We start from the raw sequence: 15270 nt of genomic DNA, 5'->3' as shown, positions 1-15270 counted from the left end.
TCTGCCTGGGTTCCGTGCAGGCGGACATGTGCTGGAGTCAGCTCTGCCTGACAGGTTGAGCGGGTGCTTCGTCTCCTCTACTCACCCTGCTGCTGGGAGGGCCTCTGGGAGCAGCAGAGCCCTCTTCCCTCCCATTCTGGGTCCTTTAGTCCCATGACCTACTAGGTCCTGGTACCCCAAGGTAACCCCAACCCCTACTTTCTGTCCCACAAATCTTCTCAGGTTCTTCTAGCTCAGATTTTAAAATCCGCCCCCTTGGGAGCTGGATGGGGGCAGAAGGAAGCAGCCTTTGAACTCGGGCATAGTCATCTCACAGGATATGGGCCTGGGGGCCCCTGATCAGGGGTTGATCATCTGGATAGGGTATTAAGTGGATGAGCCCACAGAATGTCAGGGAGCCCAAAGCCCTGCATCTTCACACCCCATAGGCTCCTGAACCCCACTTTCCTGGTCTTGGAATTTCTCATTAAGGGTCTCTGAGAACTTCCTGTACCCTAAAGTTAGTTCACTATTTCTTGGGATCTCCTTTGATTTCCAGGTCACTAGAACTGAGACTTGCTAGGGACGTAGCCTGTGAGGCATACGCTGTACCCTCTGTGTGGGGCGAGGCCTTGAGGTCCCCTGTCAGCGTGGACCCTGTCAAGTACCTGGAGCTAAGAGGCGGCTGCCAACCTACTCCAGGGGTGCTCTGTGGGACCTGAAACCCAGCGGAGACCCAGTCTTGGTGCCTGGCTTTGAGGCACAAGGAGCTCAGCCCCAGGGGTCCACACAAAGGAGGCAGCTGTGATGAGAATTTTCCAGAGGCTCTGGAGTGTAGCCTGTGGTCAGGATGAGGCTGGACGGCAGTCGCAAGGCCCTTCCTCTCTGCCTCCTCAGGGTTCGGGAGAGAACATGTGCTGCTCCAACCTTAACACTGGCTTAGTGCCCCCGAGGACCAGGCAAGGCCAGGTACAGGGAACCAGCTCCTGCCTCTCCAAATTCCTGCTGCACAAGGTGGTGCAGGTGACAGGAAAGGCAGAGCAAAGAGCTGTGGAAACCAAGGGAAGGGACAGTTTATTCTGCCTGGGGGTCCCTGGAGCCACCAGGAAAGTGACTCAGGCTGGTGGCTGAGGCCTGAAGAGAGGAAACCGCCCACCTACCGGCCTGATGGGTGCGCCCTTGTCGAGGGTCACTCTTGGGCCCGTCGCCGGCAGCGTTGAAGGCAGATATGCTGACCATGTACTTGGTGTGGCTGGTCAGGTTCTTCAGCTTCACTGTGGGCTCGGGGAGGAAGAGGACCTTCATTTTCTCTGTTTCATTCTGCCTGTCTGACTCCCAGTAGTAGATCTGTTAGGAAGGGCACCAGGGAAGGGAGGGTCAGGAGGAAGCTGCCTGTAGGACAGCTCCCGAGGCTGGGCCTGTGTCCTGGGCAGAGTATTGTGGGGTGGGGCACCTTCCCCCAAGGGACCAGGGGCGACTGTGGGTAGATGAAGGTCTGTGGCTGCTGACGTCACTGGGCAAAGATTAGTGTCTCTGAGTTGCTCACCTAGACTGTGAGCATTGCCTAATCAAACCTTTCAAGGTGGGGTCTCAGCATGGGAAGGGTTCTTTCCTTCAGTCTCCAGTAGGTGCCTAGATTACAAAGCTCGCCCTGCTGGGGTCTGTGTCCAGGGCCTCTGCTGGGCACCCCCAGTCTTCTGGAGACTGTCTACTTCCTGCTCCAACCTGCGGAAAGAATGAGGCCCAAACTCTACCATGTTACCATGTTTTGTTCAAAGCTGAGATCTAAATTTTTGATCAATATGACAAATATACTTTGGAAATCAAAACACTAAAAATCATAGGAAGTAAAGGCATGATGGACTCAGAACTGGTGGGAAAGCCCTATACCTCTTCTGGGTTCTATTTCCTCTTGGCTAGCTTTGATGTGCTTGTTGGTGAACTTGATGCCCAAGTACAAAAGTTTGAATTGGTTGCCAGAATCACTTCCCAAGACAGTTGGCCGGGAACCACTGCCCCAGCCAGTGCCAGCTGGGCTGCCCAAAGACAACACAGGCCAGAAGATCCATCTTGGCTCTGAAGAACTAAGCCCAAGCCAGGCCCTGAGAACAGTACACCCAGTGCAAGAGCAGCACAGAGGATGCAGGGGGTCTCTGGGGCTCAGAGCGGCATCCCACCTTGCACATGCATAGGTCACATCTGTGCTGGTGCAGGTCTTGACAGGTGAGCACCAATGATTTTCACTTGCAAGACACAGCTGCATGTCTGCTTGCAGAGCTGACCAAAGAGGGTCCTTCACTCACACAGGCCTTGCTAACTTGAGATCAATATCCAAGTTCAATGTCTTTATCATTAAGGAAATGAGAAAACATATTTTGGACATACATAAATAGCACCTTGCCTCCGAGCTCACAGGACTTGCCATTACCTCATTAATCATTGTAACAGCCCTGCCAGGGAGGAAGGTATTAATTTTCATAAAACACCTACAAGAATCATTTTTAAATGGACATTTAATTGGTCCAATAGGCATCAGGGCAGGCTATACCATAGACTCTGATAACTGATCAACTGGGGCTCTAGCAGGTCAGACAAGGAAATTAATTCTAGAGAAGGATGGGGCATTTTCAGGGAACAGAATAGGGTTTTTTTTTTCCCTCTCTCTCTCTCTCTCTCTCTCTTCTGGATGGTTTTTGCAGCTGTCCAGGGGTCTCAAGCTCTCCTAGCAGATGAGACCTTAGCAGCCAAGAGCTTAAGGTGCCCTGGACAAACCAATTCAGTGTAACCCACACCACTGCGCCTGGGGCTCATGTTGGAACAGCAAGCTATCTTTTCTTTTCCTGCATCTCTGCAACATGTAGCTAATGATGACTCAGACCACATTATATGGTTCTCAAAGTAGGGTTCCCAAAATCCATGCCACCCAGGAACTTGTTAGAAATGTAATTTTCAGGTCCCACCCAGATCTATTGAACTGAGGGACTCACTCAATGTCCCACAGTGACTGAGCAGAACTGCTATTTTGAGGACACCCCATTTCCTGTTACTGGCAGTGAATCTGCTGGTGGCTCCAGAGTGGGCACTGGAAGAAGTTGGGTTCCCTGGGCAGGCCACAGAGGCTGGAGGAGGGACAAACTCCAGCACCTTTGGATAAGCCAAGGAACCCCCAGCCTGGTCGACACAAAGCAGCTGCACACTCCCACCCCCGGCTGCTTTGATCCCAGGCCACGGTCCAGACAAGCCTGTTCCAGACGCTCCAGGCGGCAGCTCCCAGCCTGCTGTGTATCTGCCACTGAGAAAACAGCAGGACACAGTGAGCAGAGGGCGGCAGCCCTGGAGGGGTGCCAGGATTCCAGCTGAAGCCCTGGGGCCTCATACCGGGCAACAAGTGAGCTGGAAGAAAGAGCCAACCATGCGTGAGCGCTTGCCTTGTAACCCTGGATGTTCCCATTCTGGCTCTCTGGGGGTGGCGGGTCCCATGTGACCTCCAGCTGGCTGGCCGTGAGCGGGGTAACCTGGATGTTCTGCGGGGCCATCGCTGGGGCTGAGGAGAGAATAGCACAAGAGGGTAACTGGCATGTTCCTTCAGAAGCTGGGGGGACCCCCACCCACACCCCCACAGGGTTCATCTAAGTCCTAATTCCATGATGGCAGCAGGGGAGAGTCTGCCTGGACATTGCCCTGGCTTGGGAGAACTGGGGCACAATAACATCCCAGCTCCATGCTTGTGTCCCCGCAGTTCTTAGTCCTTTCATGCCTGGGGAGGCTACAAACCCTCCCAGAACATCCTTAAATGCAGAAAGTAAAACATACAAAATTGCAAAGAAAGCTGATTCCACTGAGTTAGAGTTAGCCGAGTGTTTGAAAACAAACAGGTACAGGAATCCACGTGCTCTCGGATGGTGCTCAGGGGTGGTTTGGCACCTACTGTGAGATCACAGTAGCAAGGAATGTGGATGATAAATGGAGGTGCCAGGGGTGCCTGGGGTGCGGCCAGAGATACCCGAGAGCAAGGCAGTCACAGGCTCTGCTGACATTCCTCACTGGGGGAAATGCTGAGAGTTGAAGAGGGTTTTAGGAGGAAGAAAAGATATTTGTATTGCCATCACAAGTGCAGGCGGCCCAGTGGTGAAGCCTGTCCTAGAACAAGCTAGTCTGGACATACAGGGTTGCTTCTCCAGATGGATAGGACCCAGCTTCCTGGGAATGCAACTCCACGTTGCTCTCTGAGGCTTTCACAGTTTGCAAGTTCTGAGCACCAAGTCCTTGCCCCCACCTCCTGCTTTTTCCCATGGGAGGGTCTCCCTGGGGTACCCCCTCAATGCACACTGCATGCAGAAGATGAAATAACTATGGGGACAGCATGGTTGCACCTCCTATGCAAGCATTCGGGAGTTGTGAGCAATGCACAGAGCCCACATGCACATTCTGGAACATTCCTATTTTCTCTATATTTTGCTGGCTTCAGACCATCTCTGAATTCCATGCTGGGCACTTTCTCAGGATAGTCTGTTCACTGCCTCTTCCTGGGTTACTCCCTTCTCCCACTGGGGCATTCCCAGTGGAGATCTGGGCTGGGCTGGACCTTGCAGAGCTGTGTGGAGTTATACTGGGTTCCCAGCTCTGGAAGGCCAAGCCCCCCTCACCTCCTGTGGCCACGATCTGTAGGCCCAAAGCATAGCTACATTTTGATTCAGGTCTGCTTATAAATAGGCATAAATAGGCAACAAAACAGTCACTGTCCGAGATGGCTGGGTACCTGGGCTCAGGAGAGGCCTTCTGGGGAGAGAATGACCTCATCAATCACCCCTTCCCATGTCCCTCTCCCCACTCTCTGCTCTCTCCCCCCAATGTAGAATAAAATAGTAATTAACACCCGCTCAGTCTGACACCAACTATTTATTTTGTTCTAACTGTGTGGTTTCCATATTATCACTGCCCACCCTGCCGTTAATGGAAATGTTAATAACCCACACCAGGTTGTTGTGACAGATGCTCAGCCTCATTATCAGAAATTCTTATTTACCGCTCCATTAAACAACAGAATCACACAAAAAAACAATTCAATCAAAACTAACTGGAGGAATTTTAACAGCCACATTAATAATCCAAAACATAAATAAAGTTAATGTCTTTTGCATGTTTGCCATCGGCAACTCTATTGCAAAATTACTGTTGTACAATTAAAATGTGAAAGGTAAAATTGAACATGACCATTACCCTGGTGGTGGCTTAGGACTCCCCCCAACACCCCAAGGTTTCTTTTCCACGGGTTTCGCTAAATCCAGAGTCCCAGCAGCCCTGGACTCAGATGTCTATCAGTGGGAACTGGTGGACTCCGTGAGCTCCAGGCAGCCTCCAGTGCTTGGGGCTGCGTGCCTCCTGGCTAGGGTGGACGCTGGACAAGGGCCCCTGGTGCCTCTCGGGCAGCTGAGATGCTCTGTGCAGCCGCCAGCTATGCAGAAGCCCAGCGTTTCTGTGTCATAAAAATACTGCAGGTAACAAAGACCTTTTTGTTGATTACACATGCAGGGAAGAGAGAAATAAATGTAAACACAGAGCAAAGCCTATTGGTTTGGGGACTTATTTTTTCTGGCTCCTGAAAGCTGCCAGGCTGCCAGCCTGATAGGAGAACTTGACTTTCAGGAAGGCCCTGCTGTTCCCAGTCCTGAATGCAACCAAGCCTCGCTAGGTATGGTGCAGCTGGGGAGCCGAGGTGGCTCAGTTCAGTCAGTTTCTCTTTGTTCTCCCAACGGAACATTTGCAGCATTAGGAAGCTACAAACATCAGCCAGGATGTTTTTTAAAAATACATGAAGTTCTTTTTAAAAAGTGCTTTTGGCCAGTAACACCTGGCATTTGTTGATTTGTAGATTGCCCCCACACAGCACTTAAAGATGGCACAGAATGGTTATGGTGCCAAGCTGAGACCTGTCCAGCATGCCTCATGTAGAGGGTGACAGCGCCATGACAGAGCTTGGTGCTCCCTTCCTTGGTGGGGTGGCTCCTGCACCCTTGCCAGGGCACTGGCATGATCTTAGAGAAGGACTTCTCTAAGACAGTGACAGAGAACATTCAGGGACTTCCAGAGACAACTTGCACCTGACACTTATAATGGAATTCCAGAGGCTTCTGGAATTTTATGGAATTCTGGCTGGTTACTTTGGGAAGCCCTTAAAAATTGGGTGCTGTAGGCTGAGCCAGGATGTGGTATGGCTCTCCCTGGTCTTGCTGCCTGTGCTGGGAAGGGGAGCCTCACAGGGTCCGGGGCCATGTCTGGGTCTGTCTCACTCCACCCAGCGGGCTCAGCATCCAGGTGGCCATCACCTTCAGCTTCATCAGCAAGCAGCCCCCAAAACACAAAGCTACTTCTGAAGTGGTCTTCACTTGCTAGTAAGCAAAGAGCAGGCCTGTGTCCCACCAGGCCTGGGGGAGCTGGGCCATGCGGAGTCTTGTGCTGTAGTCTTGCCTCAAGTTTTAAGGTGGGTGGCAGGATGGGCATTGCCATGCTCACACCATGGAAAGGAGCCATCCCCCCACCTGCATCTCTCTCTCTGTGGTTTCAATCACCTGTGATCAACCATGGTCTGAAAATATTAAATGGAAAATTCCAGAGAGAGAGAGAGACCACATTCATATAACTTTTGTTGCAACACACTGTCCTCACTGTTCTACCTCACTATTAGTTATTGCTGTTAATGTTACAGAGTACCTAATTTATAAATTAGACTTTATCTTAGGTAGCTATGGATAGGAGAAAGCGTGGCTGGCTACAGGCCCAGTACTCCTGGAGGGTTTGGGCCTCCACTGGGGATAAGGAGGTGGACTGTGTAAAGCCAAGGACCCAAGAGAGCAGAGGCACAGGAGTGAATGCAGGGAGAAGGACACTCATTCATTTGGTTTTCCCCTCCCTCGTTCAAAATATTTACACCCTGTGGCAGAGGGCCATCATGTTACTGGTGGAAAGTGGTGTGGCCATGGAGTTTGTGGTGGCCTCTCCTGAAGGTGGATGGCTCACCCTCCTCCCACCCATTTGACCAATGCCACGGGGGCAGCAGTGGAACATGGGCAGCAGCCACAGGGCTGCCTCCCAGCAGAAGCTTCTGGAGGGTATGTGGCCTGCTGCTCACCCCTGTTCCTAGAGTCTCCAGATGGGCTGGCCTCACATGGCTGGGACCTCAGCCTGAGTCTTGAGGAGAAGAGGAAGCAGACACTGGCCATGCTTGAAGGACAGGCAACATGGAGGTGAGCACCCCCTGGGGTTAGAGACTCTGAGAGTCAGGGTTAGTTGTTTCCACAGCTCAACTATGTTGGAAACTTCCTGAATATTAACTGGACCCTGGGCTTAGGGTTGACAGGTGGATGGATGCAAAGATGTAAAAGATAGTTTAACAAGAGAGAAACATGGCAGTGATCACAATGTAAGTTGTATGTGAACAGAGGTTCAAGGGGCCAGAAGACAGTGCTTCTGGCTGGCGATGTGGGTGTTTCCTGGAAGACAGAACATTGGACTGACTCCTAAATAATGGGAAGAACTGACATGGGACCCTGGGTCAACAGAGTGAGGGCACTGTCCCAGGAGGGAAAGGAAGGGCAAACCTCAATAAGAAAGCAGGGTGTTTATTGGGCTCACAGAAGGCAGGTCATCCTGTCACTAGGGGCACCTATTATTGCCGTGGCTACCATAGGCCTCACCAGATACCACTATTGCTAGGGACACCCTAGGCCATGCTGGGCATCCACTATTGTCAGGGTCACCCCAGACCATGCCAAGCAATCACTTTAGTAGGGCCACCTAGGCCATGTGGGGGCTTCCTGCTGCTGCCAAATCCCCCTCAGTCATGCTGGGCACCTGCTTTTGCTAGAGGCGTGTTAGACTGTGATGGTCTGTATTAGGTTTCTACTGTCAGTTTTTTAATCTGAAAACATTTATTTATTATTTGGGTAGAGCAGGATTTTAACTGATAATTTGAGGATCATTGTTCATGTTTTACCATAATGAAATAATACAACTTTTCAATTCTGCATTCATCCACTGACTTTAATTACATCAACATTTTCCTGGTCAAATCCTCTCTCTGACTCCCTGTTGAAGTAAATAGGAAACAGAATTCTCTAATTTACCTTCTCGGCAAACTTTGCCAACACGTCTGTTCCCCTAAGCTGGGATACCTGGAGGCACGCTGCAGATGTGGTATGTACAGGCCTTCAGGGCCTTCTCCACACAGAGGAAGTTTAATGAAACATACTACTTCAACTGGATGGGGACAAGTCAGAACTGGTGACAGAGTACAACAGGTAGGAACGTGAGCCAGTGGGGAATGGGCAGGCTTGGCAGGGAGCCAGGAAGTACAAAGCTGGGTACCAGGACGAGTGCATGAGCCCAAGGACCAGGGTGTCCAAATCACTGCCATCCTCACAGGGCAGGGAGACCCTGCTGTCCCAGGTAGTCCAAGTGCCGTGGCCCTGCCCTCAGGGACTTCAGGTTGTAAATGAGTGCTTCATTTGGCATCATTGGTAAATTTTAAAAAGCTTCCAATGGACGATTCCAAGTAAGAATATCGTAACAGACATGATGGATATGGATCACCCTTCTCTCAACCTAGAGTCCCCTTCTTTCCAGAATTCTCCAGGGTTTTTGAGGTCAAGAGTAGGTGATGATTTCTCTCTTGCTCACTGTGACTCCAAGCACTTTGTTCAGTCTTGTCATGTGTGGGAGGGGGAGATGCCAGGCTTGGAGGGCTTTGAGATGAAATGAAATGATCCCCGTGAGGGGCGCCCAGCCCTGCAAGCAGGACCTCAAGGGAGAGGTGGGTCCAGATGTCTGGCTATGAGCTCATGAGACCCTTCCCCAAGGAAGGTGGCCATCCTAGTCCCACCCCACCCAGGAAATTTCCTGGGGAGGGTAGGCACTGGTTCCATTGGGGTCGCGTCCCTTTGGGGGCTCTAAGTAGCTATACCACATGTGTGAACAGGTTGAAACGTGTGTCCCCTTGTAGGCAACTTCCAGCATGGCTTGCTGACCTTACGTCTTGGTTCTGAGACATGGGTTTAACCGTGACCTGCTTCTAAGAAGTAGAACCTGGCACTGCTGGGATTCAGTCATGGGAACCTGGGCCCCGCTCGCTCCTTCCTGTGGGGGGAGCCACTTGCTGTGCTGTGAGATGCCCCATGGGGCGACCCTTCCTGGCAAGGTGCTTGGGAAGGCCTCTGGCCAAGAACTTCTGGAAACTGAGCCTTAGTCCAACAGCCCTGGGGGAAAGGAATCCTGCCAAGGACGACACGAGCGAGCTTGTTCGCTGGTCCTTTCCTTCAAAGACTCCGCCAGGCTGATACCCTGTTAGAGACCCTTGTCAGGACACAGCTATGCTGTACACACAGAAACTGAGGAAGCAAACGTTTGTTGTTTCCAGTACACAAATGGAGGAACTTGTTACATAGCAATAGCTGCCTAATATCCTGGCTGAGCCTGACCTGAGCCCAGCCTCCACACAGTCTGTGTGCTTAGAGATCAGATGAGGTTTGGTGCAGGTCAGTCATAGACCCTGGTTGACATGGTGAGGATGTTCCAGAGACAACCCACTCAGGGTCAATGTGACTCTGTCTGTGGCACTGTGGGTATGCAGAGGGAATCAGGACCGGCTCCTGGCCTTTTTATTTGCACATGAAAAGAACAGTGCTGGAACAGTACAGGGTTCATCAAGTGGCTCCGATCACAGGAGCCTCCAGGGCACAGACAGGGAAGAGCTAACCGAAGCTCGAGGTTCTGACCAGGCACATGGACAGGTGTGGGAAGGCCAGACCCTCCAGATGGAGGATCTAGGAGTAGCAGGGGCGTGGTGCATCTGTTCATTTTACGCTGCTACCACAAAACACCTGAGGCAGCCTAACTATAAAGACGAGAGGTTTACTCAGTTCAGTTTCAGGTGCTGAAAGTCCAGAGGCATGGCTCAGGGTCTCCCCCTCAGCTGAGTCACCAGCAATGGTGGTAGCACATGCAGGAGCAAGAGATCACATGGTGAGGCAGGAAGCAGAAGAGACTGGGGTTCCACAGTCCCCTTGAAGGGCATGCCTCTAAATGACCTAAAGACCACTCTTAGCCCCGCCTCTTAAAGGTCCCATCTCCTAACACCGCCACAAGGAGGACCAAGCTCGCACTCCATGCACTCCTGGGGGACACACCACAGCCAAGTCACGGCAGTCAAGGTGGGCACTCTCCCTTCCACAGTTTGGAGGTAAGAACGAGGTGATCTAAGGTAGAGCAGCTGCCATCCTAAGCAATTAAGTGGTTTTAACATGGTTTTGAAAATGGTTGTTTCAATAGAAAAAGGAGCTTGAGGCCAGAGAATTTCAGACCCATAACAACAGATGTGTTTTTCTTACAGGCATTTGAACTTGTGGGTTTGCTCTGAACCCTCTGCACTGCTGAACATCCAGCCCTGATTCCACCTGGTAATGATCTCTGTTTTCCCATCATGGCTCTCGGTGCTTACACGTTCTTATCGGTTCATCACCGTTATCACCCACTGTTAGATAAGCAAAGTTAAAAGCCACTCGAACCAGCCAGCTGCGAGGCCTGCATGTTTCTGTTTGTTTTTTCCTTGCCTTGGAGAGTGAGCCTCCCGACACAGCAAGATCCAGGGCCTGACCCCTCCCGCTCGCAGGGCACCCCGGGCATTCCACATGCTCCTCAGTCCCTGCGGGCCCAAGGCATCCTGCACTGCTCGGGTTTGCAAAACTCATGCCATCGGAGAAATAGTTCATCTCATTTTACAACCTGGAAAATTGAGGCTCGGGTGGGTTAGGCCTCTTGCCCCAGAAGGAGCTAGAATGAAACTTAGATCTGACTTTAAGGTCCAAGCTGCTTCTCTAGAGCTGGGGTGCAAACTTTGTGTAAAGACCCAGGTACTATTTTTGAGGCACATAAGGCTCTGTTGGAACTACTCAGCTCTCCACCTTTCTGTGCAAAAGTAGCTCAAATATTTACTATTTAGGCCTTTACAGAAAAACGTGTGGCTGTGTCTCAATAAAAATTTATTATCAAAAACAGGTGATGAGCTGGCCTCAGCACCTAGGCCAAGTTTGCAGATCCTGCTGGAAGGCAACAGGAGGAAGTAGGGGCGCGGTGGGGACGATGCCTGAGGGTTGAGTGCTCAGGGGCTGAGAATCGCCCGTGGTGCAGCTTTGTCAGCTCAGGTAGAAAAGGAGGGAAACCCTGAAGACTGAAGACTAGATGCTTCCATGGGAATTTGAAATGCTGACAGAATAGTTGATTATATTAAGGAATTATGATTACTTTTTCCAGGTGCGATAATGACTTTGTGTTATGGATTGAATTTTAAAGAGTTCTTGTAGGGATATATACTGAAAGTATTTTTGGATAAAATACGATGTCTTTATAAAAGGGTAAGATGTCTGAGACTCACATGGGAGGAGGGGAAAGGCGAATAAAATGAGATGGGAGGTTAGGCTGGCCGGGATCTACAGCTACGCCAAGAGAAACAAACACAAGCAGCCTTCCTTCCAGGGCTCGGCAGGGATGGGGAGCAGAGAGTGAGGCCAGTGTTTGGGGAGGCCTGGGCTTGACGGGACTCAGTGACCGCAGCACTCTCAAGTCTGCTGCTGCCTCTGCTGGTCCCAGTGACCCAGAGGGCTGAGCAGGAACCTATCGCCACACACCCAGACTGGAAGGGGTGCCTCGTCACGTGGTGATGGACAGTCTGCTCATCTTGCCCAGAACCGCCTCGGCTGCCGCTCCCATCCTGCCACACTGAGACACACAGAGGCCCATCACTTTAAGGCTGGACCCTTGAGAGCCTTGCAGCCCCCAGAAGGCCCCAGGCCAGGCAGTCCCCTCCACCCAGAGGGGGAGCTGTCCAGGCAGGCCTGCACCTCAGGAGCCTCCCTCCTTCAGTGGCAAATTCCGGGCCTCAGCAAAGCCATCCCAGTGGATAATACAGCAAACTAAAGGATCTTCCAGAGACTCTGGCAACACACTTGAACTCAGGATTGTGTGATGTTTAGGATCCTTTCCAGATAAAGCATTAGTTATTATAATATTCTCCATAACCTTTCTACGTTTATGGAAATAAGGTTAGCAATAATGTCCCTTATCCATCCACATCTCCTGGGCACTGTGTCTGCCAGGAGAGGTAGTGACCAGGCTGCAGGGGCAGCATGTGACGCATGCAGTATGAGAGGGACATCTATTTCGGGGGACCAGTGTGACACTTAGGATGTGTGGATGGAGGATGGCCTGAGTGGGATCCAAGGGGTCCGCGGGCCAGTCCCAGGAGCAGATTTGCTGTCCCCTATAGACCACAGGGACCCACCAGGGCGGAAACAAAGTGAGAGGATGAAACCTGCTTTCAACAAGGACCAGTATGGCCTGAGCGCAGAGGGTGGGTGGGGTGAGGACAGCAGCCCAGAGGTCTCCCAATGGGCCCCCACTAGAGGTCTCGGGGACGGAGCTCAGGCCTGTGCTCATGGTTACCCACCCGCACCTGAGGCTGTGTCGGTGTCCCCTTTCCCTTTCCTCTCTCCCAGGGGCTGTCTGCCTCTCTGCACGGGGTTAGTCCTGGGAGTAGCTGTTCCCATAACCCCGTCCTGCACAGCCCTGCTCTTCCCACCCCACTCGGTTTCCCTCACTCACTGTGCCTACAGCACCCCACCCAAAGGGCTGTCTGGCACCCGTGGGCTCTCAAGAGATGCCCTGGGGTCACTTGTGCCAGCGGGAGCCGGGAGGAGAGCTCACAAGACATCTTGAAACCCACCAGTGCAATGAGGTGGGGGCTTGGCCCCGCTGTGTGCAGGGACCAGTCTGAGGCTGGGGCTGGGGCTGGCCTCCCAGATGTGTCTGTGCCTCAAGGAAGCAGATGCTGGAGCCCCACGGCCCTCGGCTGCCGATGAAGCACTCCTCCACCCGCTCTGAGGTCAGCCTCATCTGTGAGCTGGAGGTGGCATTTCCCCCAGGTGACTGTGCCAGTGTGGGCGCTTGCTAGATGTTCACTCCACCCTGCCCAGTGGAAGGCCAGGTCCGACTTCCACTCAGCACTGCCTTCGGCGTGGCCAGAGCCTGACCACTGAAACAGCAGACTGCCCGCGGTCTACACACGGTCACTACGAGCGTTCCGCTAACGGCCACCCGGCATCCCACCGAACGGCCGTGATGAGACGCACAGCCCTGTGAAGTGTGGGGCGACTACATTAATTGCTCTGTAAGCAACTGCCATTCTCTCTTCATTAGAAACACATTTTCAAACTCGCACAGCTCTGAATCCTTTTAATCTCACTTAATGGTCTCTAGGACCGGCTTTATTTGTCACTAGGGGGAGCTAAAACAGCTAGAAGCTTTGTTATTTTGCTCTCGTTCCAACCAACGGTAATTAAAAGCTGGTAGTATTTTAGGAAAGGTAAAACCCACACTACTGTTAAGTTTCTCATTCTTTTAAAATAACAGCGAACCCATAGTGTCAGGATATTTTCTGTCTCCCAAAGCAACACCCACACCAAAAGCAACCCAAATACTGCCTCAGGCAATTGAGTGATTAGAAACACTGAATTTAAGAAGCTGTCTTTTTTCTCTTTGGGGGAAAAGTTGTAGCGCATAAGACCAAAGCTCTGGATAGTCAGTTGTGGTCTGCTCTTGGCAGCCAGTTCCCACTGGATGCAGAAATGAGGCAAGTCCTGGCTCCCTTTTCAGAGAATCAGTAAGTGGCCTTTTATTTATTTGTATTTTAGTGCTGGGCATGAGATGGGGTCTTCTGCATGCAGCCAAGCCACACCCAGCGCCAACAAGGCTCTGCTGGGCCTTCCAAGGGGCTAGGTGGTTCTCATGGGACCATGTATGGGCACAGCAGGGACAAACCATCACAGCACCTGGGCTCACAGCAAGAACCACAATAAAACTGCCAGCCGTGATCACTAAGCAGGAGTGGACTCTCCCACGAACACCACTGAACCCACTATGGGATGGGGAAGGAGGACAGGTCAGTTCCTGGAGAGGAAGCAGGAACTGGATGAAGACATCAGGAATTCTGAAGTCCTTTTGTAATTTAATATGGTTGCCATCAAAATCCCAGTAGAATTTGCTTTTTTGAGCACTTGCCAAAATGATCATAAAGTTTATGGGATGGCTGAGAAATTCTGGAAAATGAAGAAAGAATAAGACAAGCTGTACTGGACATGAGCCATGCATAATAATGTGATATAAATGCAAGGCCCAGTGGCACCAGAGCCGTGGTGAAGCCATCTACAGAACTAAGGAACGGCCTGCCTCAGAGAGCCTGGACCACAAGTAGGAATTAAAACACAGCTAAGATACATCGCAGAGTCAGTCAATGGACAGCATGTCTCGGAAACAATCTGTGTGGAAGCTCACTTTATACAGTTACAGCCAGATTAAAGATTCTAATGGCAAAGATTAAACCATAAAGATTCAGAAGAAAATCTGGCGCTTGCCAGGTTTCTGAGTGCAAAGTGGTAGAGTCACAGAATTAAACAGAAGTGACAGGAAGGGAAAACTTTGCCCCAAACATGGCATCCCCAACACATAAGAAGCCCTTCAGTCAAATCATAACACTGGACTTTTCAACTGCAATGGTGAGAACCCAGGCTCTAGACTTCCTGCAAAACTTCGACTATTTCCTGTAAGTCTGTGTTACAGAAAAATGAAACTTACACTCAATCAATCAGAAGCTTCCAACCAGCTAGGAGTATCCAACTGGGGACTTCCCATGGCACAGACTAGAGGTAACCAACCAGCATTTTCCTTGTGTTGCTTTGGTCTGTTTGGTCCAGGTAGAGGTGACATTGCTCCCTGGCTTTGGTACCTCCGGCCACAGGCCATAGCAACTGGTCTGGGGATAGGCATGCAATTAAAGGCAGGCTGAAGAGAGCCAGTGGATTTCCACAGCAGACAAGGTAAAAGAGGGCAGCTCTCTGGGGCTGGGGCTGAGGGCCACCTTGAAGAAGAGAAAGGGGCCAACTGAGAGGAAAGTGGAACCAGGAGGCAGCTCAGGAGCAGCTCGTTAGGGCACTGGATCCAGCAGTGCCTGAAGGTGTACCTAGCACTTCAACTTTTCTGCTACAGGAGTGCTTAGGTTTGGATATGGCTTAAGTGTGTCTCCACAAAGGTTCATGTGTTGGAAACTTGGTCCCCAGTGTGACAGTGTGAAAGGGGTTGGCCTTAAAGAGGAGGAGCCTAAGGTAGGTCACGGGTGGCATGTCCTTGGAAAGGATGAAGTGGTTCTTGTGGGACCCTGTTAGTTCTCAAGGAAGGCTTGTTCCAAAG

The 15270-nt window shown here is 51.4% G+C and overlaps 1 protein-coding gene across 1 annotated transcript in view; it reads right to left on the bottom strand.

Annotated features, from left to right (window-relative positions):
- The window catches only part of Sdk1 (sidekick cell adhesion molecule 1), an 881670-nt gene that overhangs the window by 43021 nt on the left and 823379 nt on the right, over nucleotides 1–15270 (bottom strand). Inside the window, exons 36-37 of the mRNA XM_047533731.1 lie at nucleotides 3408–3523; nucleotides 1140–1326 (exon numbers count right to left, since the gene is read on the bottom strand). Of these exons, the coding sequence (XP_047389687.1) occupies nucleotides 1140–1326; nucleotides 3408–3523 (303 nt within the window). The remainder of the gene's footprint in view (nucleotides 1–1139; nucleotides 1327–3407; nucleotides 3524–15270) is intronic.

Source organism: Sciurus carolinensis, chromosome 18, assembly GCF_902686445.1.
Source record: "Sciurus carolinensis chromosome 18, mSciCar1.2, whole genome shotgun sequence".
NCBI lineage: Eukaryota > Metazoa > Chordata > Mammalia > Rodentia > Sciuridae > Sciurus > Sciurus carolinensis.
This window is presented reverse-complemented; position numbering and strand designations above follow the sequence as displayed.